The following is a 24544-nucleotide window of genomic DNA, read 5'->3' on the forward strand; positions in this document are numbered from 1 at the left end:
TTGATACCGTTCCACCTATACCGCTCCGGCCATTACCACGTGCACGTCCTCCCCAATTAAGGTGCCGCCAAACTCTTGTGGTATCAGATATGCAAATAATTGGCAAAATATCTTAATTGGACTGCCTGTGTAAATGAAGCCTAAGCATCGTTATTAGCTACATATCTAGATATTGGTTAATCAACCACCCTGTTAATTGGTCAATCAATCAGATAATCAGAAATACCATGTTATAAAAAATAGACTGGTTTTGTAACATAGAGTAGACCTACCTCTGCGTTCACAGTCTCTACCATATACTACAGGTAACTGCCAAAATAAAGGAAACACCAACATAAAATGTCTTAATAGGGTATTGGGCCACCACAAGCCAGAACAGCTTCAATGCACCTTGGCATAGATTCTACAAGTGTCTGGAACTCTATTGGAGGGATGCAACACCATTCTTCCTCAGTACATTTTGTTCTTTGTTGATGGAAACCACTGTCTCAGGCACAGCTCGAGAATCTCCCGTAAGTGTTCAGTTGGGTTGAGATCTGATGACTGAGGTGGTTTACATTTTATGGGGGCAGGCCATGGTAGTTTAAATAAGGGCCTGCTCAGGGATGTTAATTGCTTAATTAACTCAGGAACCACACCTGTATGGGAGCACTTACTTTCAATATACTTTGTATCCCTCGTTTACTCAAGTGTTTGCAGTTAGTTGGCTATAGTCTATTCTCTGCTGACATCTAGTGAGTGTAAGTCACACAACATAATTTGAATTTAAATTCCTGGGTTTCAGTGCACTTTATGATGAGACATTAAAGAAATGATGCAGTGCATTACATGCAAATATTTTTTTACTCATTGAATCGTTGATTAAATTGTTCCCATTTACCTATACACGTACACTACATCATCAATATTTATGAGCAAGTTCTGGGCATGTACAAACAGTACATGTCTGTCTCAAACACCATTCTCTCTCATTTTGCTGACAGAGACATTTTACATTAAAAAAAAACATATGATACTGCTGCGTGTACACATCCCAATAAAAAAAATAACACAAATTGGTGTTTTGAGAAATCAGATCAGCTCTGAAAATTATCGAATGTGAAAAGATCTGAAGATTGGTCAAAAGACCAATTAGTGGGAAACTATCAGAATTGGGCTGCCTGTGTAATCGCAACCATGTTTCATTTTGTACACGTTTCAGCTACACATCGAGTGACATCATCCGGACGCGGAAGTTGACTGTGAAAGTGACAATCTTCAGTTGTGTCTGGTTGTGCTCTGTGTGCTCCGCTTGACAATGGATATTTCCCAACAAGAGAGGACATATGAGACATCAATGGCTGACAAATCTACTCCAAGTAGTCTTGCAAGATACCTCGATGGTGAATTTTGGGAAACCAAAGATCATATTCGTGAAGAAATATCCCAAGGCGAGCCCTTTCGAACTAGCAGGTTCGTGATCTCTTACTGGTGGTTTTATCCAACTTTTCTATCATATGTTGATCATCACGATTTAATCCTGTGGTAGCTAAGGTTTAAGGACATGCTCTTTTACGTATCTATCTACAGTTTTCAGCGGTTGGCAAATCATGTCACGGCTTTATGAAAAGGGCTTGTGCGGCTACCAGCTGTTGCGCGTTGCGCGCACATCTGGATAAAAAATAATGCTAATTTCCCGCTGCGATGTTAATTTTCAGTTCAATGTTCATGTTAAGTTCTGTCACATACTAAAATGTAATACATTTTTATTCTACAGTTATGGTCTCACGTTGGACCAGAATAGAGATTTGACAGTGGAGAGACTGGAGTATGTCTTAACGAGGCCACTAATGCGACATCACCTCAAAGATCAGGTGAACGAATTCAGTCTTACACCCCTCAACTGATACCAATTTTACACCTTGCAATTGCAAATGTTTGTCTGGGTGTTGTTCAGTTATGAAACTGTGTTTTTATGTCTTGAGGGGTTTTAGATGAAAGAGAAACAACCAGGCTTCATAGCCAAGAGCTTGGGTATCACGGAACTGATATGCTCTGCAGATATGTCCACTGGAGTAAAGGTATGCTAATTGGCTTCTCCAACACACACACACACACACACACACACACACACACACACACACACACACACACAGCTTGTCATAGGCATTTATTTACATAACCAAATCCATGTATGATTACACTGTACCGGCTGTGTGTACTCGCTGTCTGTACAGTGCTCTTTGGTGTTCTCCCCTCTGGTCCACAGTTGGGTGTTGTCTGTGGCTTGTTTGGTGGTGCAGTCACAAACCTTGGAAGCCCTGGTCAGAAGAAAAAATGGTATCTCCCGGTTACGGTATGTGTCCACTGCCACTCACACAGCTCACATGCAAAGTAATATAACAGATCATTTACAGCTTTTGTTCAATGTCTGCCTCTTGTCGTTACATTCTTACAATGCATGCACTTGTATATAGCTTTTTCCGCCATACACATTCATTCATCCACAGCACATATTGCCATTGGATGTTGTCATTTATCTGATACAACAATGGATTTAGCCTTTAATTTTGAACTCTTTGTCAAATCATCATCCTAATTGTTTTGGTTGAATGACTGATGGGTGTGACTTCTGTCAGGATTCAGAGTTCACTGGGATGTTTGCCATGACAGAGAGGGGTCATGGGAGTAACGTCCGGGGAATCCTTACAGAGGCCTGCTACGAGCCATCTACACAGGTCAGCTTAATAACATGCAGAACACACTCACGAATCATGTGACACCATTGAGGCAATGCGGAATTCTGAACTGATGGACAGTCGTTTGGTTCCACAAGGCAGCGGCCTATTTTCACCACTCAACATGGACCAACTGTACCAGTCAGTTGGGTTAGGATGAAATTCTAACTAACTAATTCCACTAGTTACAGTTACACTATGTGCAGAGGACAATCTACCACATACCCCACATGATAGTCTGTTGTACCTGGTCCGTAACACAGTGGACTAGATCATATTGTGTTACATAACTACATCAATATGTATGTGAAATGTGCAGGTCATATCAAGTACATACAGTATGTTCCCTCTTCGTCTGTGTTTCATGCCTTTCTTTACTGATCCCTGTACTCATGGAGTCCAAGAGAAGCATGGATATCATCATCATTTCGTTATACATTCATCTTTTGGCCTTCAGGAGTTCATCATCCACACACCGTGTGAGGATGCCCAGAAGATGTACATCGGAAACTCCATGAAGGGGAATTACGCCTCTGTGTTCGCTCAGCTCATCATCAATGGAGATTCCCAAGGTGGGACTCACTCAATACAACAGTCTGTCTGCTATGGATTGTGTTTAGCAACAGCCCCTGTGCATTTACTAATGTGTGTTAACATGTTTTATTCATCCCCATAGGTCCTCACTGTTTTATTGTTCCAATCCGAGACCGACATGGAGTCATGAATCCTGGAGTGACAGCCATTGACATGAAGCACAAAGAAGGTAGCTAGTTTTCAATGGCCTGTTTTTCATCTAAGCAGCGTTCTTCTTCCGACTTTATGACAAACACATGAATGTCTCACAGCATCATAATCATTCCTGTCACAAATGCACACCGTTGTGTATTAATATGTGGATTTTCATTGAACATTTGAAACTTAGCCATGTTGTGTGTGTTGTCACAGGCTTACACGGGGTTGACAATGGCATTTTGATATTCGACAATGTCAGGATACCGAGGACGAACCTGCTCAGCAAGTGAGTGGACTGTAACATCTGCTCCACTGCCGGGTCATTAAACAGTTCTCTAGAACTGCCTTTGGAAGTTGAATGCATTCTAGATATCATTGGAATATGTCCTCACTTAAATGATTCCTAGCTGTGTACAGTGTACAGTATGCAGCATCAATGTGTTTTATGACCCTCCTGCTCCAGCTTTGGCTGTGTGTCGGCAGATGGGCTGTACTCTTCTCCTGTCCAGAACAAGAGCAAACGTTTTAACGCCATGTTAGCTGCTCTCACCCCTACCAGGCTGGGGCTCACTGTCCAGGCCATAGCTGCCATGAAGGTGAGTTTACAAGGCCATGTGGATTATGATTTAGGCTAGTGTATGTAAACTGATTAGCTCTCTTTAGCTTTGACCATGTTTACCATCTTACTGTGATGGTTGGTGACAGCTAGAGGGCAGTCTTGATTTACGTTACCTCCCTCAACACCGTCATAGGGACAAAGCATAACACTGCTTTTGTTGCACCTTCTTTTATGTTCTACGTGCTATTCTAATGAGAGAAATCAGCTCAGTCATCTGCAGTTTGAGTGGATTATGGGCCTCAGTCTGGGTAAATCTAGGCCAGATGGGTTGGCGTCATAGTCTGCTGTGTATACCCAATGACGGGACTGAATTCCAGGTTGTGTCCCAAGTCTGGCAGGTAACCAAGAGACAATCATACAAAGCTCTGACCACAGGTGACCCTTTGGTGATGTTGGATGGTTGCATAAATAGAATTGTCATACTCTGAATGAGTTGCTAAAACAGATCTGACTTCTTCAAAATATGATTGACTATTATTAGCTTGGGGAGAGCAGAGAAGCATAGAAATCAGAGCTGTTAATAGATCTGGCTCAGATGATGTCTGTGGTGTACTTTTAGACTGATCTTATCAGTGTGTATAGGCTGTGGGTCACAGTAACTTAGTCTTTGAACCTGTACAAAGTTTGCAGCTGTCTTTTAAGTGAAATAAAATAGTACATTATGGTCCATAGACAGTTTCAAATAAACATCGTTTCATAGTTAAGCTTATGGTTTTGTTTTTGGATCTGTAAGAACTTTACACGAAACAAATGTGGATATGATTTTGCCCTGAAGCTTTGCCTACAGATAAAGGCATGTAGCATCAGCACTGTTCTGTGTCGAGATCTTACAGTGTGTCTGTTGTTTTTCTCACCGACAGTTGGGCCTCATCATTGCAGTGCGTTACAGCCACAGGTACAGTACAGTAACATTTTAACCTCTTAAGGGCCCCAGTGCACTTCTGACCCTCCCATACATCCCGCATTAACTAAAAATGAGTTGCTTTTACATTTCATCTGACAAATGCATGTATGCACATATGCAATGGATGTGATTGAGATTGGAATTATATGATTTTCTTTGTTGTATTTCAACTGAAAAGTTTCTGACAGTCATTCTAGTGGTAGTCTTTTGTATTCCTGCTCATACACAGTAGTACTTTTCATAATGTGGAACGTTTACATAAAGCCGATAGAAGTGATGGGTTAGCTCCACGCTAGCCTCGTCGCGAACCAGGCTTCCGTAAACAGTAAGCCTGGGGAAGTTCCATTGCAGAAATCATCTAAAGACAGATCGGAACCCGGTGAAATCAGTGATGCCTCGCAGCACATCAAACCAATCAAATGCCTTGCTTTTTAACATTTTTATAAAATTAAAAGAACCTCATTATTATTATATTTATTTTGTTGAACCCATCCAAGGGTTTTTCTTTATTTTTTTAACTATTTTCTACATTGTAGAATAATAGTGAAGACATCAACACTATGAAATAACACATATGGAATCATGTAGTAACCAAAAAAGTGTTAAACAAATCTAAATATATTTTAGATTTTAGATTCCTCAAAGTAGCCACCTGTTGCCTTTGACAGCTTTGTACACTCTTGGCATTCTCTCAACGACCTGGAATGCTTTTTAAACAGTCTTGAAGGAATTCCCACATATGATGAGCATTTGTAGGCTGCTTTTCCTTCACCCTGCAGTCCAACTCATCCTAATTGGATTGAGATCGGGTGATTGTGAAGGCCAAGTCATCTAATGCAGCACTCTCCTTCTTGGTCAAATAGCTGTTACACAGCCTGGAGGTGTGTTGGGTTATTGTCCTGTTGAAAAACAAATGATAGATCCCACTAAGCGCAAACCTGATGGGATGGTATAATGCTGTGGTAGCCATGCTGGTTAAGTGTGCCTTGAATTCTAAATAAATCACAGCCAGTGTCACCAGAAAAGCACCATCACACCTCCTCCTCCATGCTTCACGGTGGGAACCACACATGTGAGATCATCCGTTCACCTACTCTGCTTCTCAAAGACATGGCGGTTGGAACCATAAATCTCATATTTGGACTCATCAGACCGAAGGACAGATTTCCACCAGTCTAATGTTCATTGCTTGTGTTTCTTGGCCCAAGTAAGTCTCTTCATCTTATTGGTGTCCTTTAGTAGTGGTTTCTTTGTAGCAATTCGACCATGAAAGCCTGATTCACGCAGTCTTCTCTGAACAGTTGATGTTGAGGTGTGTCTGTTACTTGAACTGTGTGAAGCATTTATTTGGGCTGCAATTTCTGAGGCTGGTAACTCTAATGAACATATCCTCTGCAGCAGTGGTAACTCTGGGTCTTCCTTTCTTGTGGTTGTCCTCATGAGAGCCAGTTTCATCATAGCGCTTGGTGTTTTTTAGCGCTTGACTGCAGTTGAAGAAACTTTCAAAGATCTTGAAATGTTCTGGATTGACTGACCTTCATATGTTAAAGTAATAATGGACTGTCATTTCTCTTTGCTTATTTTAACTGTTCTTGTCATAATATGGACTTGGTATTTTACCAAATAGGGCTATCTTCTGTTTATCACCCCTACCTTGTCACAACACAACTGATTGGCTCAAGCGCATTAAGAAGGAAAGAAATTCCACAAATGTACTTTTAACAAGGCACACCTGTTAATTGAAATGCATTCCAGGTGACTACCTCATGAAGCTAGTTGAGAGAATGGCAAGAGTGTACAAAGCTGTCAAGACAAAGGGTGGCTACTTGTCAAATATATTTAGATTTGTTGAACACTTTTTTTGGTTACTACATGATTCCATGTGTGTCATTTCATAGTTTTGATGTCTTTGATGTACAATGTGGAAAATGTGTAAAACAATAAAGCAAAACCCTTGAATGAGTACCTGTGTCCAACATTTTGACCTTTACTGTTCATTTTACATAAACATTTTGCATACATACTTTTTATATAAAGCAATCACATAACAATAGTACATAAACTCTTTAATCCCAACCCTCAGCCACTCTCAGACCATCCCACCTATCACCATAGACCACCCTCGTTTGGTTTCCATGTGCCATATATGCTTAATTTGTGCTGTCATGTTTTACATACATTTTTAACCTTTCCAATCCTATAGTATCCACAAAATGTGAGCTAAAGATTAAAACCTTTTCTCCAAGTATTATACGATTTATTGACTGACTATGGCTTTCCAAATTGCCCAACTCTGCTATTTGTAAGGTTCATTTTAAGTGAATGCTATGATAAAAAAAAAAAACATACCTGTGACCAGAGACCAGCTACATAGGGGCAATACCAGAATAAATGATCTAGTGATTCTGTCTCTATGCAGCAAAAGCTACAGAGCTGAGATTGTTGTATGAGATTCTGTTGGTGGCAAGAATTCTGCATAATAATTTAAATTGAAAAACTCAAAGTCTTGAATCAAGTGGTTTTTTTTTGTACCAGTTCATAAACCATGTGCCATGGAATCGGTACATCAAATCTTTTCCCATTTATTTTGCAACCTGTGTGGCGCAGCTGTCAACATTTTTGTCCTCAAATGAAACTGGTAGATTTTTCTATATATGCCAATTCCTTTTAGGCCAATTTGTATCTTTAATATATGGCAGGCAAACAAGTTCCCTACCTTCTCCCTTTTCCACTTGCCTCCTCCATTTTTGTGATAATGCTGCAATCAATTGGTTGTAAGTTTGGATTGAGCAGACAACACATATATTTTCGATAGCTGCATATGTGACAACTCCACCGATTTTATATTCATAATATCATTCATTAATAGATATAATACAATTTAAAAAACTATTTCAATAAATATTTTTTTATTTTTATTAGTCAGTATATTTGAGTTTAACCATAACAGTTATGTAATATTTTTTTCTATCTTTTCTGGAGGATAAAACTGAAATTGTAACCAGCTTTGTATGGCTTGTTTTAAGAAAGGGTGATACTTTAAACAAAATGAATTTTCAATTAGTCGGAAATGAGAGGATGAACCTTTTTAATCTACTGGAGAACCATTTTGAGTTTTCCGAGGGATCGGAACCAGGTGTAAATCAGTGACGCCTCGCAACACATCAAACCAATCAAATTCCTTGCTTGGGGTGGAGCTCCTAAGGTGATAGCAGAATTAGTGCCATATGAGCAACATAACTGAAATAAAATGAACCTCATATGTTACCTTCAATGTTAATTTCCTGTAGCCTAATTGCCTAAAATGTCAGCACTTAAAAGGAGTCTACAAAATCTGGTAAATGGTTTTCCTCATATACATTGTCATACTGGTATCATTTTAAATTGAGAACATATAGCTAGCTCAACATGTAAATGTGTGAGTTTAGCTATTCTCTGCTTCAGATGACAGATTCCCATAAAGCCAGTAATGCCATCATATTGTAGGCCGATGGCTGCATTGGTGATGCATGCCATATGATAAGCTGCAAAATGGATTCACATAGTTGATATTCTGAAGAAGAGTAACAATCATTGGTTGGAGTCCACCTGTGTGAAATTCAATTGATTGGACATGATTTGGAAAGGCACAGACCTGTCTATATACGGTCCCACAGTTGACAATGCATGTCAGAGCAAAAATCAAGCCATGAGGTCAAAGCAATTGTCCATAGAGCTCCGAGACAGGATTGTGTCGAGGCAGAGATCTGGCAAAGGGTACCAACACATTTCTGCAGCACTGAATTTCTCCAGCACTGAATTTCTCCAAGAACACAGTGGCTTCCATCATTCTTAAATGGAAGAAGTTTGAAACCACCAAGACTCTTGGCTGCCCGGGCAAACTGAGCAATCAGGGGAGAAGGGCCTTGGTCAGGGAGGTGACCAAGAACCCAATGGTCACTATGGCAGAGTTCCTCTGTGGACACCTGGGACCATCCCTACAGTGAAGCATGGTGCTGTGGGGATGCTTTTTAGCGACAGGGACTGGGAGACTAGTCAGGATCGAGGGGAAGATGAACGGAGCAAATTACAGAGAGATCCTTGATGAAAACCTGCTCCATAGTGCTCAGGGCCTTAGATTGGGGCGAAGGTTCACCTTCCAACAGGATAACGACCGTAAGCACACACCCAAGACAACCCAGCAGTGGCTTCGGGACAAGTCTCTGAATGTCCTTGAGTGGCCCAGCTAGAGCCCGGACTTGAATCCGATTGAACATCTCTGGAGAGACCTGAAATATCCAGCCTGACAGAGCTTGAGAGGATCTGCAGAGAAGAATGGGAGAAACTCCCCAAATACAGGTGTGCGAAGCGTGTAGCGTCAAACCAAAGAAGACTCGAGGCTGTAATCGCTACCAAAGGTGCTTCAACAAATTACTGAGTAAAGGGTCTGAATACTTATGTAAATGTGATTATTTCCTTTTTTTTACCCATTTGCATAAGTTTCTCAAAACCTGTTTTTGCTTTGTCATTATGGGTTATTGTGTGTAGATTGATGAGGGGGGGGGAAACAATTTAATCAATTTTAGAATAAGGCTGTAATGTAACAAAATGTGGAAAAAGTCAAGGAGTCTGAATACTTTCTGAATGCACTGTAGATGGTTATTTTTTCCATTCAGAGCTGACCCAACACCATTCAATTCCTATTATGTGTAAAATGCTTCTGAATGTCAACAAAATAACAAACAGCTCAATATGGAAAGAAAACAATTGATATAAGTATTACTTTGTTTACCTCAGAAAACACACGTGATTTTGACAGCCCTATTGAGGGAGTCTCTTGTTTTTCCGTATCTGTTGTTGTTTTTTTGTGCATCCTCATGTGTGGGTTACGTGTGTTCTGCTAAAGTTTCCAATGTGGGGGCGAGAGCGTGGGTTGGCAGAAAGGGGAGGGTTTTCTCTGTAATTGGCATCCCCAAAAATCACCCCCACGCTTGGGTGGAGCCCCAAAGGGGCTCACCAAATTAGTGCTGTAGGAGCAACATAAGTGAAATAAAATTAGCCTCATATGTTAACTGTAATGTTAATTTCCTGTAGCCTAATTGCCCCCCAAAATTATGTCAGCACTTTAAAAGGAATCTACAAAATCTGGTATATAGTTTACCTCATATACATTGTCTACTGGTAACATTTTAAATTGAGAACAACATGCAAATGTGTGAGTTTAGCTATTCTCTGCTTCAGATGACAGATTCCCATAAAGCCAGTAATGCCATCATATTGTAGGCCGATGGCTGCATTGGTGATGCATGCCATATGATAAGCTGCCAAATGGATTCACATAGTTGATATTCTGAAGAAGAGTAACAATCAAATAAAACACATTGGAGATCTTACAACTAGACAAAAAGGAAATGTTAATTTGAGCATACAACACAGAAACAGACACTTTCGAGTGTTTGTCACCAGAGCGGTGTAGAATGTGTTGTGACGTTTGACTTTACTAGCATAATTCACTTTCAGCAAATATAAATCGCAGACTGTCGGCCACACTTGATGACTTGAAAACGAGCACTTGAAACCTACTTTTATTCCAAATGTGTCCTACCTGGACGGAAAACAGTGGCACACATAACACACAGCAGCCTTTCTACGGGAGTGTGGGGGGAGGGTTCTTGAAATGTAACATCCAATCAAAATCTGGGTGCAAGTGGACCATTCAAACAGTTTTTGCAGTATGAAATTCTCCAGACCTCCAAGTGAGGCCTGACAACGACGTAGATGGTTATTTTTTCCATTCAGAGCTGACTCAACTCCATTCAAATCCTATTATGTTTAAAATGCTTCTGAATATCAACAAAAGAACAAACGGCTCAATATGGGAAGAAAACAGCAATAGATATTGAGCATGATTTAGTTTACCTCTGAGAACACACATTCTTTTCACAGCCCTATTGAGGGAGTCTCTTGTTTTTCCATATCTGTTTTTGTGCATCCTCATGTGTGGGTTGCGTGTGTTCTGCTAAAGTTTCCAATGTGGGGGCGAGAGCGTGGGTTGGCGGAAAGGGGAGGGTTTTCTCTGTGGTTGGCATCCCCAAAAATCACCCCAAATCACCCCCACACAGAGAGAGATAGAAAGAGGGAGGTAATCACAATACCGATGCAGACTACTGCACATGGAGGACACATTTCCTGTTTTGTGACACACATTCTGTCCCCACCCACCAATCAAATAAAACACATGGGAGACCTTACAACTAGACAAAAAGAAAATGTTAATTTGAGCATACAACACAGAAACAGACACTTTCGAGACAGCAGATTACTGGACAGGCAACCTGCAACTGCAGCAAACCGAACACTCCCATGACACGCACAGGCCGCTATCAGAACTCTCCCATTCCATACTTCACTGAACTGATCAATGCCTACACTCTACCTTTACTGACAGCTGGAGCTGCAATTTCACCCTCTTCCATGGCTGTTATCTACAAATGGATTTGGAGACTGTGTTTTTAATTTACAATGATTACATCAAGATAGCTAGCTAAAAGGAAGTTAGCTAGCTGATGACATTTAATTAACTTAGCTAAACAGTATGTAAAGTCAATAAGCTACCTTAATAGCAGCTCAGCTGAGTTAGCCTACAAAGTGGCATACTATAGCCAGCTAGCTAGTTAATAATACTTTGCTTTTTTACATAAAAAAAAAAAATGTATTTACTTACTTGAATAGGTTCTCCCACTTCCTTTGTCTTTTGGGTGCCTTTCGGTATTTATTGGTTGTAAGCAAAGCGTGGCTGAATGGAGACGAGCCAAAAAGTGTTTGCCACCAGAGCGGTGTAGAACGTGTTGTGACTTTTGACTTTTCAAGCATAATTCACTTTCAATTTCAGTAAATATAAATCGCAGACTGTTGGCCACACTTGATGACTTGAAAACGAGCACTTGAAACCTACTTTTCTACAAAATGTGTCCTACCTGGATGGAAAAAACAGTGGCACACATAACACACAGCAGCCCTTCTACGGGAGTGTGGGGGGAGGGTTCTTGAAATGTAACATCCAATCAAAATCTGGGTGCAAGTGGACCATTCAAACAGTTTTTGCAATATGAAATTCTCCAGACCTTCAAGTGAGGCGTGACAAAGATGTGATTTTGGAGGTATGGCAACACAAGACTAGCTCCACACCAACTCATCCCACAATCAATGTAATAAATTATGTAGATGGTTATTTTTTCCATTCAGAGCTGACTCAACTCCATTCAATTCCTAATATGATTAAAATGCTTCTGAATATCAACAACAGAACAAACGGCTCAATATGGGAAGAAAAAGGCAAAAGATATTGAGCATTATTTAGTTTACGTCTAAAAAAACACATTCTTTTGACAGCCATATTGACGGAGTCTCTTGTTTTTCCATATCTGTTTTTGTGCATCCTCATGTGTGGGTTGCGTGTGTTCTGCTAAAGTTTCCAATGTGGGGGCGAGAGCGTGGGTTGGCGGAAAGGGGAGGGTTTTCTCTGTGGTTGGCATCCCCAAAAATCACCCCAGATCACCCCCACACAGAGAGAGATAGAAAGAAGGAGGTAATCACAATACTGATGCAGACTACTGCACATGGAGGACACGTTTCCTGTTTTGTGACACACGTCCCCCACCAAACCCTCCAATGCACCACCAACACGCATAGTAAAACCTTTAGGAACTTGAAGTGGGGCTAGTGGTCTTGGTAGTGAGAATAATGATGGTTGTGTTGTCAGTGACTAGAGAACACAGCTATCCCCATACAATTAGGGTTAGCTGTGTTTTAACAGTACATTGTGTAACCACTGTTAGCTTTGTTTTCAGAGTTGAGTCTACTATACATTGAGGAGAGGTTGTGGGATCATCATCTGTGAGGACTTCCCCTCTGTGTAAACACCCAGGTGTGCGCTCTTCTGTGGTCTGGCAGGGGACAAACCTTGACATAGTAGAAACATCCGTGTGATCTTTATGGTTAACACATTATTTAGTAACATGGGACTGTCAATCACACAGTTAGTGTACGACTTAAACCATACAGCTGAAGTATATTGGAGTGTCACATTACATTAACTTTACAGTATCTCGGTTAGTATATTTTGCTCCTCAGTCTAGAAATCAGAGTAGGAATGATAACAGTGCCATCCCTTCGAGACTGCAGCATCTAAATTTTCCTTCATCTGCCCCCCACCCTCCCCCACTCTCCCCACTGAGACACCTGTGCAGATATACTCAGAGATAAACTTTGTAATGCTTCCAGAGCAACAGGTGCACAACAAGGCATGTGTGTGACGGTGACCACATCTCAACACTCAACATACACTCCACAAAACTAATGTTCCACCACATCAGCACATACAGTGCCTTCAGAAAGTATTCACACCGATTTGACTTTTTCCACGTTTTGTTGTGTTACAGCTTGAATTTTAAATGGATTACATTTAGATTTTAGATCCCTACACACAATACTCCATAATGTCAAAGTGAAGTAATGTTTTATTAAAATGTTTCCAATTAATTAAAAATGAAAACCTGACATTTCTTGAGTCAAGATATGTAATGTCCCTCAGTCATGCAATGAATTTAAAACACAGATTCACCCACAAAGACCAGGGAGGTTTTACAATGCCTTGCAAAGAAGGGCACCTATTGGTAGAAGGGTAAAAAAAAAGCAGAAATTGAATATCACTTTGAGCATGGTGAAGTTAGTGTTTACACTTAGGATGGTGTATCAATACACCCAATCACTACAAAGATGCAGACGTCCTGCCTAACTCAGTTGCCGGAGAATAAGGAAATTGCTCAGGGAGGCCAATGATGACTTTAAAGAAGTTACAGAATTTAAAACCTCTTAAGGATCTGGCAGTTTTTTTTCAATTTATGCCAAAAATTACATTCCCAAATCTAACTGCCTGTAGCTCAGGAAACACTTTGAAGTTTGTGGAAATGTGAAATTAATGTAGGAGAATATAACACATGAGATCAAAAAATATGCGTTTTCATTTTTTTTCCATCTTTGAAATGCAAGAGAAAGGCCATACATTGAGAGAGAACTCTAGGTGTAATTAAATTTTGTCCACAAGATGGCAGCAGTTTGTGCAAAGTTATAGACTGATCCAGTGAATAATTACATCAAGTCTGCCAGGAGTTTGCCCTAATGTGCCGAATTGGTATATTTATACATTTGAAGTATATAACTATAGAAAATATACAAAAATGCTGTGGTAAATAAACATTTAAGTTTACACACTCCCAGGAATGTTATACATGATGAATCATTAGCTTCCCTCTGGAAAATACACTAACTTTCACACATCAAGATGGCCGGGTGGGTGTGGAGCCAAAGACAGCAGTGGGGTCAAACTGTAGACCCCAGTTCCTACATTTGAAATAAAAAATATATTTGATCAAACAAAACTATGTTACATTTTATCTCTGGAACCCTCAAGATGAGAAATCAGAGCAAGATTACTGAATGTATCAAACCAGTTGCCGTGATAAAAGTGTTTTGTTGTTGTGCACTATCCTCAAACAATAGCATGGTATTTGTTTTCCGTAATAGCTACTGTAAATTGGATACTGCATTTAGATTAACACAAATTTAGCTTTCTGCCAATATAAGACATGTCTACGTCGTGGAAAGTTGGCTGTTGTATACAACGTTTTCTAGTCACATTATCACGTATTGAGCAACAACCGTCTGGGTTTAGGGACACCAATGCTGTAGAGGTTTTTAATAGCTGTGGTAGGAGAAAACAGAGGATGGTTCAATAACATTGTAATTACTCCACAATACTATCCTAACTGACAGACTGAAAAGAGGGAAGCCTGCACAGAATAAAAATATTTCAAAACATGCATCCTGTTTGCAACAAGGCACTAAAGTAATACTGAACAACGCTGTCGTTGTGCCCCGAAGCAAGGCAGTTAACCCACTGTTCCCCTGGCACTGAAGACGTGGATGTCGATTTAAGGCACGATTTACATCTACTTGAAAATCTATGACAAGACCTGAAAAAGGTTGTCGAGCAATGATCATCAATCAATATTGACAACACTTGAAGAATTTTGAAAAGAATAATGGGCAAATGTTGCACAATCCAGGTGTGGAAAGGTCTTAGAGACTTAGTTGTAATCGCTGCCAAAGGTGTTTCAGGAGTGTGAATACTTATGTACATTTGATATTTCTGTGTTTTCAATACATTTGCAAACATTTCTAAAAACGTGTTTTCACTTTGTCATTATGGGGTATTGTTACAGTGCCTTGCGAAAGTATTCGGCCCCCTTGAACTTTGCGACCTTTTGCCACATTTCAGGCTTCAAACATAAAGATATAAAACTGTATTTTTTTGTGAAGAATCAACAACAAGTGGGACACAATCATGAAGTGGAACGACATTTATTGGATATTTCAAACTTTTTTAACAAATCAAAAACTGAAAAATTGGGCGTGCAAAATTATTCAGACCCCTTAAGTTAATACTTTGTAGCGCCACCTTTTGCTGCGATTACAGCTGTAAGTTGCTTGGGGTATGTCTCTATCAGTTTTGCACATCGAGAGACTGAAATTTTTCCCATTCCTCCTTGCAAAACAGCTCGAGCTCAGTGAGGTTGGAGGGAGAGCATTTGTGAACAGCAGTTTTCAGTTCTTTCCACAGATTCTCGATTGGATTCAGGTCTGGACTTTGACTTGGCCATTCTAACACCTGGATATGTTTATTTTTTAACCATTCCATTGTAGATTTTGCTTTATGTTTTGGATCATTGTCTTGTTGGAAGACAAATCTCCATCCCAGTCTCAGGTCTTTTTCAGACTCCATCAGGTTTTCTTCCAGAATGGTCCTGTATTTGGCTCTATCCCATCTTCCCATCAATTTTAACCATCTTCCCTGTCCCTGCTGAAGAAAAGCAGGCCCAAACCATGATGCTGCCACCACCATGTTTGACAGTGGGGATGGTGTGTTCATGGTGATGAGCTGTGTTGCTTTTACGCCAAACATAACGTTTTGCATTGTTGCCAAAAAGTTCAATTTTGGTTTCATCTGACCAGAGCACCTTCTTCCACATGTTTGGTGTGTCTCCCAGGTGGCTTGTGGCAAACTTTAAACTACACTTTTTATGGATATCTTTAAGAAATGGCTTTCTTCTTGCCACTCTTCCATAAAGGCCAGATTTGTGCAATATACGACTGATTGTTGTCCTATGGACAGAGTCTCCCACCTCAGCTGTAGATCTCTGCAGTTCATCCAGAGTGATCATGGGCCTCTTGGCTGCATCTCTGATCAGTCTTCTCCTTGTATGAGCTGAAAGTTTAGAGGGACGGCCAGGTCTTAGTAGATTTGCAGTGGTCTGATACTCCTTCCATTTCAATATTATCGCTTGCACAGTGCTCCTTGGGATGTTTAAAGCTTGGGAAATCTTTTTGTATCCAAATCCGGCTTTAAACTTCTTCACAACAGTATCTCGGACCTGCCTGGTGTGTTCCTTGTTCTTCATGATGCTCTCTGCGCTTTTAACGGACCTCTGAGACTATCACAGTGCAGGTGCATTTATACGGAGACTTGATTACACACAGGTGGATTGTATTTATCATCACTAGTCATTTAGGTCAACATTGGATCATTCAGAGATCCTCACTTCTGGAGAGAGTTTGCTGCACTGAAAGTAAAGGGGCTGAATAATTTTGCACGCCCAATTTTTCAGTTTTTGATTTGTTAAAAAAGTTTGAAATATCCAAAAAATGTCGTTCCACTTCATGATTGTGTCCCACTTGTTGTTGATTCTTCACAAAAAAATAGAGTTTTATATCTTTATGTTTGAAGCCTGAAATGTGGCAAAAGGTCGCAAAGTTCAAGGGGGCCGAATACTTTCGCAAGGCACCGTATGTATGTATGTATGTATGTATGTATGTATGTATGTATGTATGTATGTATGTATGTATGTATGTATGTATGTATGTATGTATGTATGTATGTATGTATGTATAGATGGGTGAGAAAAAAAACTATTCAATCAATTTTTAATTCAGGCTGTAACACAACTAAATGTGGAATATTTCAATGTGTTATAAATACTTTCTGAAGGCACTGTACATATTCACAGTACAACAAATGTGCGCACACACACACACACACACGCAAGCATGCACATACACACAAAATGTGAGTCTCTTTCACGCTCTACGCTCTCCCATTCGCACACATTTTCCTCCCTCTCTTTCCCTTCTCTCTCTTTCCCTCCTTTCTCTCTCACCCTCCTCTCTTTTCCTTCTCTCTCTCTCCCTCCTCTCTCTCTCCCTCCTCTCTCTATTTCCCTCCTCTCTCTTTCCCTCCTCTCTCTCTCTCTCTCTCCCTCCTCTCTCTCTTTCCCTCCTCTCTCTCTCTCCCTCCTCTCTCTCTTTCCCTCCTCTCTTTCCCTCCTCTCTCTCTTTCCCTCCTCTCTCTTTCCATCCTCTCTCTCTCCCTCCAGTCGGCGTCAGTTTGGGCCTAAGGACCAGCAGGAGGTGAAGATCATTGAGCACCAGACCCAGTACCTCAGACTGATGCCTCACCTGGCTGCAGCTCTGGCTCTCACCTTCACCACCAGGTAATGTTAGCACTTCCTCTATAGTGTAAAGGGAAGGGATCGCTGCCGCTACCTTGCTTGACAATGGAATTAATAAATAAAACTGCTTTTTTATGGCAAAAAGTAAAACCTATGCTTTTCGGCTTTTGGGCTTCTTCAGGTTTTTTTGCTCTACACACGTCAATATCAGAGAGAACTGTAGTCAAACACCACTTGAAACTGCCTCTACTCTAATGGCCCTACGCTGGGATATATAAAGAGGGACACTACTCTTAAACAGTGTTATTTCCCCCACATGCTGATGGGTTTGATGTTAACTGACATAGTGGTGAAAAGAGCAGTTGTATCTAATGCCAGTAAATGATAGTCTTGTCACTATGATGATGCATTGTAGTGTCAGTGTTCTGTCTGTTAGTGTTTTGTCTGTACATATTCTCTCCTTTTTCTTTTGAAGGTATGCCCCTCACAATTATATGGTATTATAATTATAGAACATCATACTAGGAATGTGTTCTAATGTCTTGTGTTATGTGTCCATTTTGTGTGTGTGTGTGTGTTTCAGGTTTGCAGCATGTACGATGGACCATGCTCTGTGCAAAGGAGAGGTTCTACAGAATAATAGTTCTCTCCAGGCTCTGGTTGCTGGACTCAAAGCCTATAGTACCTGGGAGAACCTCGCCTGCCTTCAAGAGTGCCGCGAGTGCACCGGGGGCATGGTGTGTGTGTGTGTGTGTGCACGTTTGCTTGTGTGTGTGGGTGTGCATGCCTGCGTGCATACAGTGGGGCAAAAAGTATTTAGTCAGCCACCAATTGTGCAAGTTCTCCCACTTAAAAAGATGAGAGAGGTCTGTAATTTTCAACATAGGTACACTTCAACTATGACAGACAAAATGAGAAAAATCCAGAAAATCACATTGTAGGATTTTTAATGAATTTATTTGCAAATTATGGTGGAAAATAAGTATTTGGTCACCTACAAACAAGCAAGATTTCTGGCTCTCACAGACCTGTAACTTCTTCTTTAAGAGGCTCCTCTGTCCTCCACTCGTTACCTGTATTAATGACACCTGTTTGAACTTGTTATCAGTATAAAAGACACCTGTCCACAACCTCAAACAGTCACACTCCAAACTCCACTATGGCCAAGACCAAAGACCTGTCAAAGGACACCAGAAACAAAATTGTAGACCTGCACCAGGCCGGGAAGACGGAATCTGCAATAGGTAAGCAGCTTGGTTTGAAGAAATCAACTGTGGGAGCAATTATTAGGAGATGGAAGACATACAAGACCACTGATAATCTTCCTTGATCTGGGGCTCTACGCAAGATCTCACCCCGTGGGGTCAGAATGACCACAAGAACGGTGAGCAAAAATCCCAGAACCACACTGGGGGACCTAGTGAATGACCTGCAGAGAGCTGGGACCAAAGTAACAAAACCTACCATCAGTAACACACTACGCCGCCAGGGACTCAAATCCTGCAGTGCCAGACGTGTCCCCTGCTTAAGCCAGTACATGTCCAGGCCCGTCGGAAGTTTGCTAGAGAGCATTTGGATGATCCAGAAGAAGATTGGGAGAATGTCATATGGTCAGATGAAACCAAAATATAACTTTTTGGTAAAAACTCAACTCCTCGTGTTTGGAGGACAAAGAATGCTGAGTTGCATCCAAAGAACACCATACCTACTGTGAAGCATGGGGGTGGAAACATCATGCTTTGGGGCTGTTTTTCTGCAAAGGGACCAGGACGACTGATCCGTGTAAAGGAAAGAATGAATGGGGCCATGTATCGTGAGACTTTGAGAGAAAACCTCCTCCCATCAGCAAGGGCATTGAAGATGAAACGTGGCTGGGTCTTTCAGCATGACAATGATCCCAAACACACCGCCCGGGCAACGAAGGAGTGGCTTCGTAAGAAGCATTTCAAGGTCCATTTCAAGGGAGTAGAAAGTCCGTGTTGCCCAGCAACAGCCCCAAAACATCACTGCTCTAGAGGAGATCTGCATGGAGGAATGGGACAAAATACCAGCAACAGTGTGTGAAAACCTTGTGAAGACTTACAGAAAACGTTTGACCTCTGTCATTGCCAACAAAGGGTATATAACAAAGTATTGAGATAAACTTTTGTTATTGACCAAATGCTTATTTTCCACCATAATTTGCAAATAAATTCATTAAAAATCCTACAATGTGATTTTCTGGATTTTTTTTCTCATTTTGTCTGTCATAGTTGAAGTGTACCTATGATGAAAAGTACAGGCCTCTCTCATCTTTTTAAGTGGGAGAACGTGCACAATTGGTGGCTGACTAAATACTTTTTTGCCCCACTGTACATGTGTATGTGACGCATATTATTCCAATCCTATTTTAATACCACTACTCCCCAGTCATCTGCTAACCATGTTTTTTAAATTTAAAGACCCAGATCCATTGTCTAGTTCTGGATCTTGTTTTTGAATGCCACTGTGACCATGTCCATGTAGAGTGCAGAGGGTTCTTGGAGGTCATTTCTGTCTACTCTTTCAGTTGATTCAATACTGCTGTTGTAGGGGATAGTTTCGTTGTAATAAGTCCCTAATGCTGTGATGAATAGTTTTGAGTGTTTCTCGTGAGGTGATCTAAGGGCAACTTGGGAAACCACAACGCTGCTCCTTGTCATGTGGGAGTGCTCGCATCTCTTGAGTGTCTGATCCTACACAGACCGCATTTTGTACTGACACTGTCTGACTTTTACCTGTTTATTTCACTGCTTTCAAAAGTGAAGCTGTTTTGAAATGTTTTTTAAAATAATTTATGAAACAATTAGGTCTTGGTAGTCATAATATTCTTTAGATATTGTAAGAATTATTTCTGACTTATAGTTTATTATTATTCTTTACAACGCGACTCCTCCCACACCGTTTAAACTTGACGTTGTTTTAACTTTAACGCTGTTTTAACTTTAAAACGTGTAGAATGGTCTGGAATAGTGTGCTTGCATACAACTTTTTGATATTTTTTACACTTTGTCCTTTTTTTGTTGTCATCCATCCACTTTCATGGGATTTCCTCTGCATTTTTAAGGTCCTGGTACCGATCAAACATTACAGCTGTTTTAGTAACTGCATTAGCAAACCAAATATCCAACTTTGTACAAACAACTTAATTTTTTTACCACCTTCCCAGCACTTTAGACAACTTAGAGACTGTGACATCTTGGTCTATTTCTCTGCTATTCAAATCTGGAATCAGAACAGAATAATCTTCTACTAATAAAACATGATAGCTTTTTTAGTAACGTCATCAACTACTTTTTGTCTCAACTTCTACAAACAACTGATTTTTTGACCACTTATCCTTTAAGTTGTCTAAAGAGATGGGTATGACATCTCGGTCTACTTCTCTGCTATTTAAATCAGAACAGAATTATCTACTACCAATCAAGAGGTACTGCTGTTTTAGCTAAATGAGGTGATGTTGTTACTAACTTCCCACTGTTGAATTAACTGCCATGGAACTTTTCAGAACTTGTAAATTGAACAATGGGGGAGCACATAAGACTTCCTATACCACACAGCTCACTCCAACCCACTGAACAAACCTACCACTCTTTGTCTACATGTAGTTATCGTTTACCTTTAGTACTTGTCTGTAGGCTGCCTTGCACAGTACTAAACCCTCATCCAGCTGGTGGCGCTGATGTGCAATTCTGTGCTCACCACCCTCTAGAACCAAGGAATTTTCTAAAATTCCTTGACTAGGACACGGAAGTAGGATTGGAGACACCTTTGTTTTGATTTCAAACATTCTTTGTGTGGTGTAAAGCAAGACACTCTGACTTGCACAACACATTTACAACTCTCATTATACTGAATATGTCCATTCATCCATATTCCATAACTTCCTTTTATCTTTGCATTTACCCCATCATTCCTCCATCCATTAGGTCTTTAATTCTGTGTCCTTACTTTATGTATCTATCCATTTATTTATACATTCTATTTATTGAGTGATCCATCCAGTCATAACTTTCTTTTCAACAGCTTTATAATTTGGTTATGAAATAAATGTATCGTTGAAGTGAGGTTACTATAGCAACAAAAAATAGTCTAAACTTCTTCCACTAGAGGCACCATCCTATTTCTCACCCCAATAACAGCCCAAAACTTTTCTAATTCCTTATGACTAATTATTACAGTTGTCATATACTGTGATTTCCTAGTAAGAATGTGCATAAAAGTGCAGTAATCTTATTTGTGATGGAATATGTGATCCAACTGCCCCACACTCCAAAGTAGTACTGTTGATATAGTAGTTTGTCGATGTAATCAGACCAGATATTTTAATATATTTAACTTTGACAATATTTCACCGCTTCACTTCAGTAATACATTTTAATCTTCTTCCAGAAAATACTTTCAAAGAGCTGAAGCAAGTCACACACTTTTTCTTCATGTGAAATGACCAACTAGTGTTGATCTACTATTTCATTGGTTCGACATATTAGTTGACAATCTTGCTGGTCCCTGTACCATGATTTGTGGAATTGGGTGTTCTAGTGCTAGTGGAATGGAAGCATACATAATCTGTGGCATTTTAGGACCAGGGTTGTTGACCACTAATTGAATTTTTATTTACGTACATGAATTGGACATGTGAATGTGAAACCCATTACTACTGTATATAAATTAGGTGTGTCTTTATATCAGTGGATGACGTGTTTCTCTGGGTTCTGATCTTTGTTAGGGTTTTATGATGGAGAACCGAATCCCTGCTCTGAAGTGTGACTCTGATGTCTTTGTCACATTTGAAGGGGACAACGTCGTCATGTTACAGGTAAAAGAACCAAAGAGGGCAAAGTCCTCTTCAATATTTTACTCTCACCTTCTCTAAAACTAGAAGTACTTATGTTGTTTTGCTGTTCATCACACTTTTGATGTGAAATGTTTTAAACTGGTAATGTGATTTTCACATTTACTGTATACTAACCATGGCTCCTAGACAGACAAGTTGATAGAGCTCACAGAGTCTGCCTTTATTTCTCAAAACAGTCCGATGAACCTTAGTTTTGGCAAAAACTATAACCTGACATTTTCTAGAGTAAAGCCCCTGCAACTTGATAAAGGAATTGTGCTTTCAGAGAATTTAATTAGTATGTTTTCACACAATTGGATATTATTATTTCTGGCTTATTGGGGATGAGGGCGATTCGTCCTTGTTTGCGAGTGTAGAGTGGAACTACAAAGCAAGTGATGAGTGTACTACACACACACACGACTCTCTGAACTCTGAGATAATAGGAACAAGGTCACCATTCAGATACAGTGCTGTTGAGGGAGACTCAGAAATCAGAATAGCTCATCATAAACTAAAATTATTCGCAGACCCTGGAAAATATTCATAAACCATCAAGTGGATAGTGAAATCATTGTCCCAGTTTGATTTAATTATGGAGAATGATATTTCTGTAGAGAGATGGTTAATTTGGTTGACAGAATGTATTTACAAGGGTGTGACTGAACATGAAGGTGGTTTTGTGTCAGACCAACTGTTGTGCAATTATATGTTCTTATCATTTCGATATTGTTGTACAGTATAGTCATTATTTTATTTTGCTTCATATACATCAAAGGTAAGATGTATAGGACATGTAGTGCAAAGTGAAGTATGGAAAATTGCAGTGGGAAGGATCGGAGTGGGAACTTGAAGTCAAACACAGTGCCAAGTCAAACATAATTAAATATTTATGGCAACTAAGGTGTCCCTATCTGTCTGGACTGCAGTCACAAGGAGAGAGGAGGCTATGCCAGCTGAACTCAACTCAACCCTTCACTAACAGTATCCAAACTGCACCCCTAATGAAGATGACAGTCCCCAACCACATTTAATCAGTTTACTACTGACCTGAAAGCATGAAGAAGACCACAGCTGACCCAAACTGACATTTTACCCAAATGTAAACATGAAGGGTGTGTCAGGTTGTATAGGGTCTCTCTTTTACAGGTCCAAAAGTGGATTTGCCCATTTATGACATTGCAAGTGTTTCACCTATCATGAGATGGCAATTAATCATCCAGCTCTACATTGAAAGACTAGTTATGCTACTGTATGAGCGGTTAAAATATGTCTTGGTGCTAGCTATAGACAGCTTCAGTTTAGCTTCCCCCAGCCTTGTTTTTCACAATGAATGTTGACACGCAGCATATCTATACATTTATCCAATATAAATCCTGATCATCCACCATTGTCCCCATTCTTAAATACATGTAACTGTACTAGTACAACAGAGGTTTGCATGTTTGGCAACTCAGCATTCAAGCACTCAACCTTTGACCTCTGACCTGTCCCAGGTGGTGGTAAAGGAGCTCATGACCCAGTTCACCAGGCAGCTGGGAAACAGTGTGGTGGGCGGACTCATCAAAACCTGGACGAGCTCAGTGTCTGACAGGCTCAGAACCAGGTCAGTGAATGCCACTCAACACCACAAGATCGTTAGAGGGTCATATATTGAAGGTGGCAGGTATCCTAGAGGTTAAAGCGTTGGGCCAGTAAATGAAAGGTTGCAGGTTCAAATACCCAAGCTGACAAGGTGACAAATCTATCGATTTGCACTTGAGCAAGGAACTTAACCCTCATTTTCTCCAGGGACGCTGTACTACTATGGCTGACCCTATAAAACAACACATTTCACTGTACCTAATCAGGTGTATGTGACAAAACCATTTTTATTTTATTTTTATTAGCTACACTTTAGGAAATGGGTTCAAAATGTATACAGTACACTGCTTTTTATGCCACTGTCTTCTATTCTTTGTGTGTCAAATAAGTACATTCACGTGAGCTATTTCTTGCTCATGGGGACAGTTTTAGACTCACTAAACACCCATAAACCTCAACAATTTAGCATTCAAAATATAATGCTGAGTCTTCTATACAACAGAAAAGCCCAGACATTTGTCCACACTCTCAACTCCTCTCAAATACATAATTTATTCACATGTATTCTCATATTTATTTGTATATTCT

The 24544-nt window shown here is 40.2% G+C and overlaps 1 protein-coding gene across 2 annotated transcripts in view; it reads left to right on the plus strand.

The window, feature by feature from the left end:
• Window positions 1-1213: 1213 nt before the first annotated feature.
• The window catches only part of acoxl (acyl-CoA oxidase-like), a 43316-nt gene continuing 19985 nt past the window's right edge, over window positions 1214-24544 (plus strand). Inside the window, exons 1-14 of one of the 2 annotated variants that reach the window (XM_064932692.1) lie at window positions 1214-1452; window positions 1757-1853; window positions 1974-2060; window positions 2249-2335; window positions 2619-2717; window positions 3175-3289; window positions 3394-3480; window positions 3663-3735; window positions 3913-4045; window positions 4929-4963; window positions 17443-17559; window positions 18101-18254; window positions 22265-22354; window positions 23869-23978. In XM_064932692.1, coding sequence (XP_064788764.1) covers window positions 1298-1452; window positions 1757-1853; window positions 1974-2060; window positions 2249-2335; window positions 2619-2717; window positions 3175-3289; window positions 3394-3480; window positions 3663-3735; window positions 3913-4045; window positions 4929-4963; window positions 17443-17559; window positions 18101-18254; window positions 22265-22354; window positions 23869-23978 — 1439 coding nt within the window. In that variant the 5' untranslated portion in view covers window positions 1214-1297. Of the gene's footprint in view, window positions 1453-1756; window positions 1854-1964; window positions 2061-2248; window positions 2336-2618; window positions 2718-3174; window positions 3290-3393; window positions 3481-3662; window positions 3736-3912; window positions 4046-4928; window positions 4964-17442; window positions 17560-18100; window positions 18255-22264; window positions 22355-23868; window positions 23979-24544 lie in introns of those variants that run through there. The other variant, XM_064932693.1, reaches the window with a different exon arrangement.

Source organism: Oncorhynchus masou, chromosome 23 (assembly GCF_036934945.1).
Source record: "Oncorhynchus masou masou isolate Uvic2021 chromosome 23, UVic_Omas_1.1, whole genome shotgun sequence".
Classification (NCBI taxonomy): domain Eukaryota; kingdom Metazoa; phylum Chordata; class Actinopteri; order Salmoniformes; family Salmonidae; genus Oncorhynchus; species Oncorhynchus masou.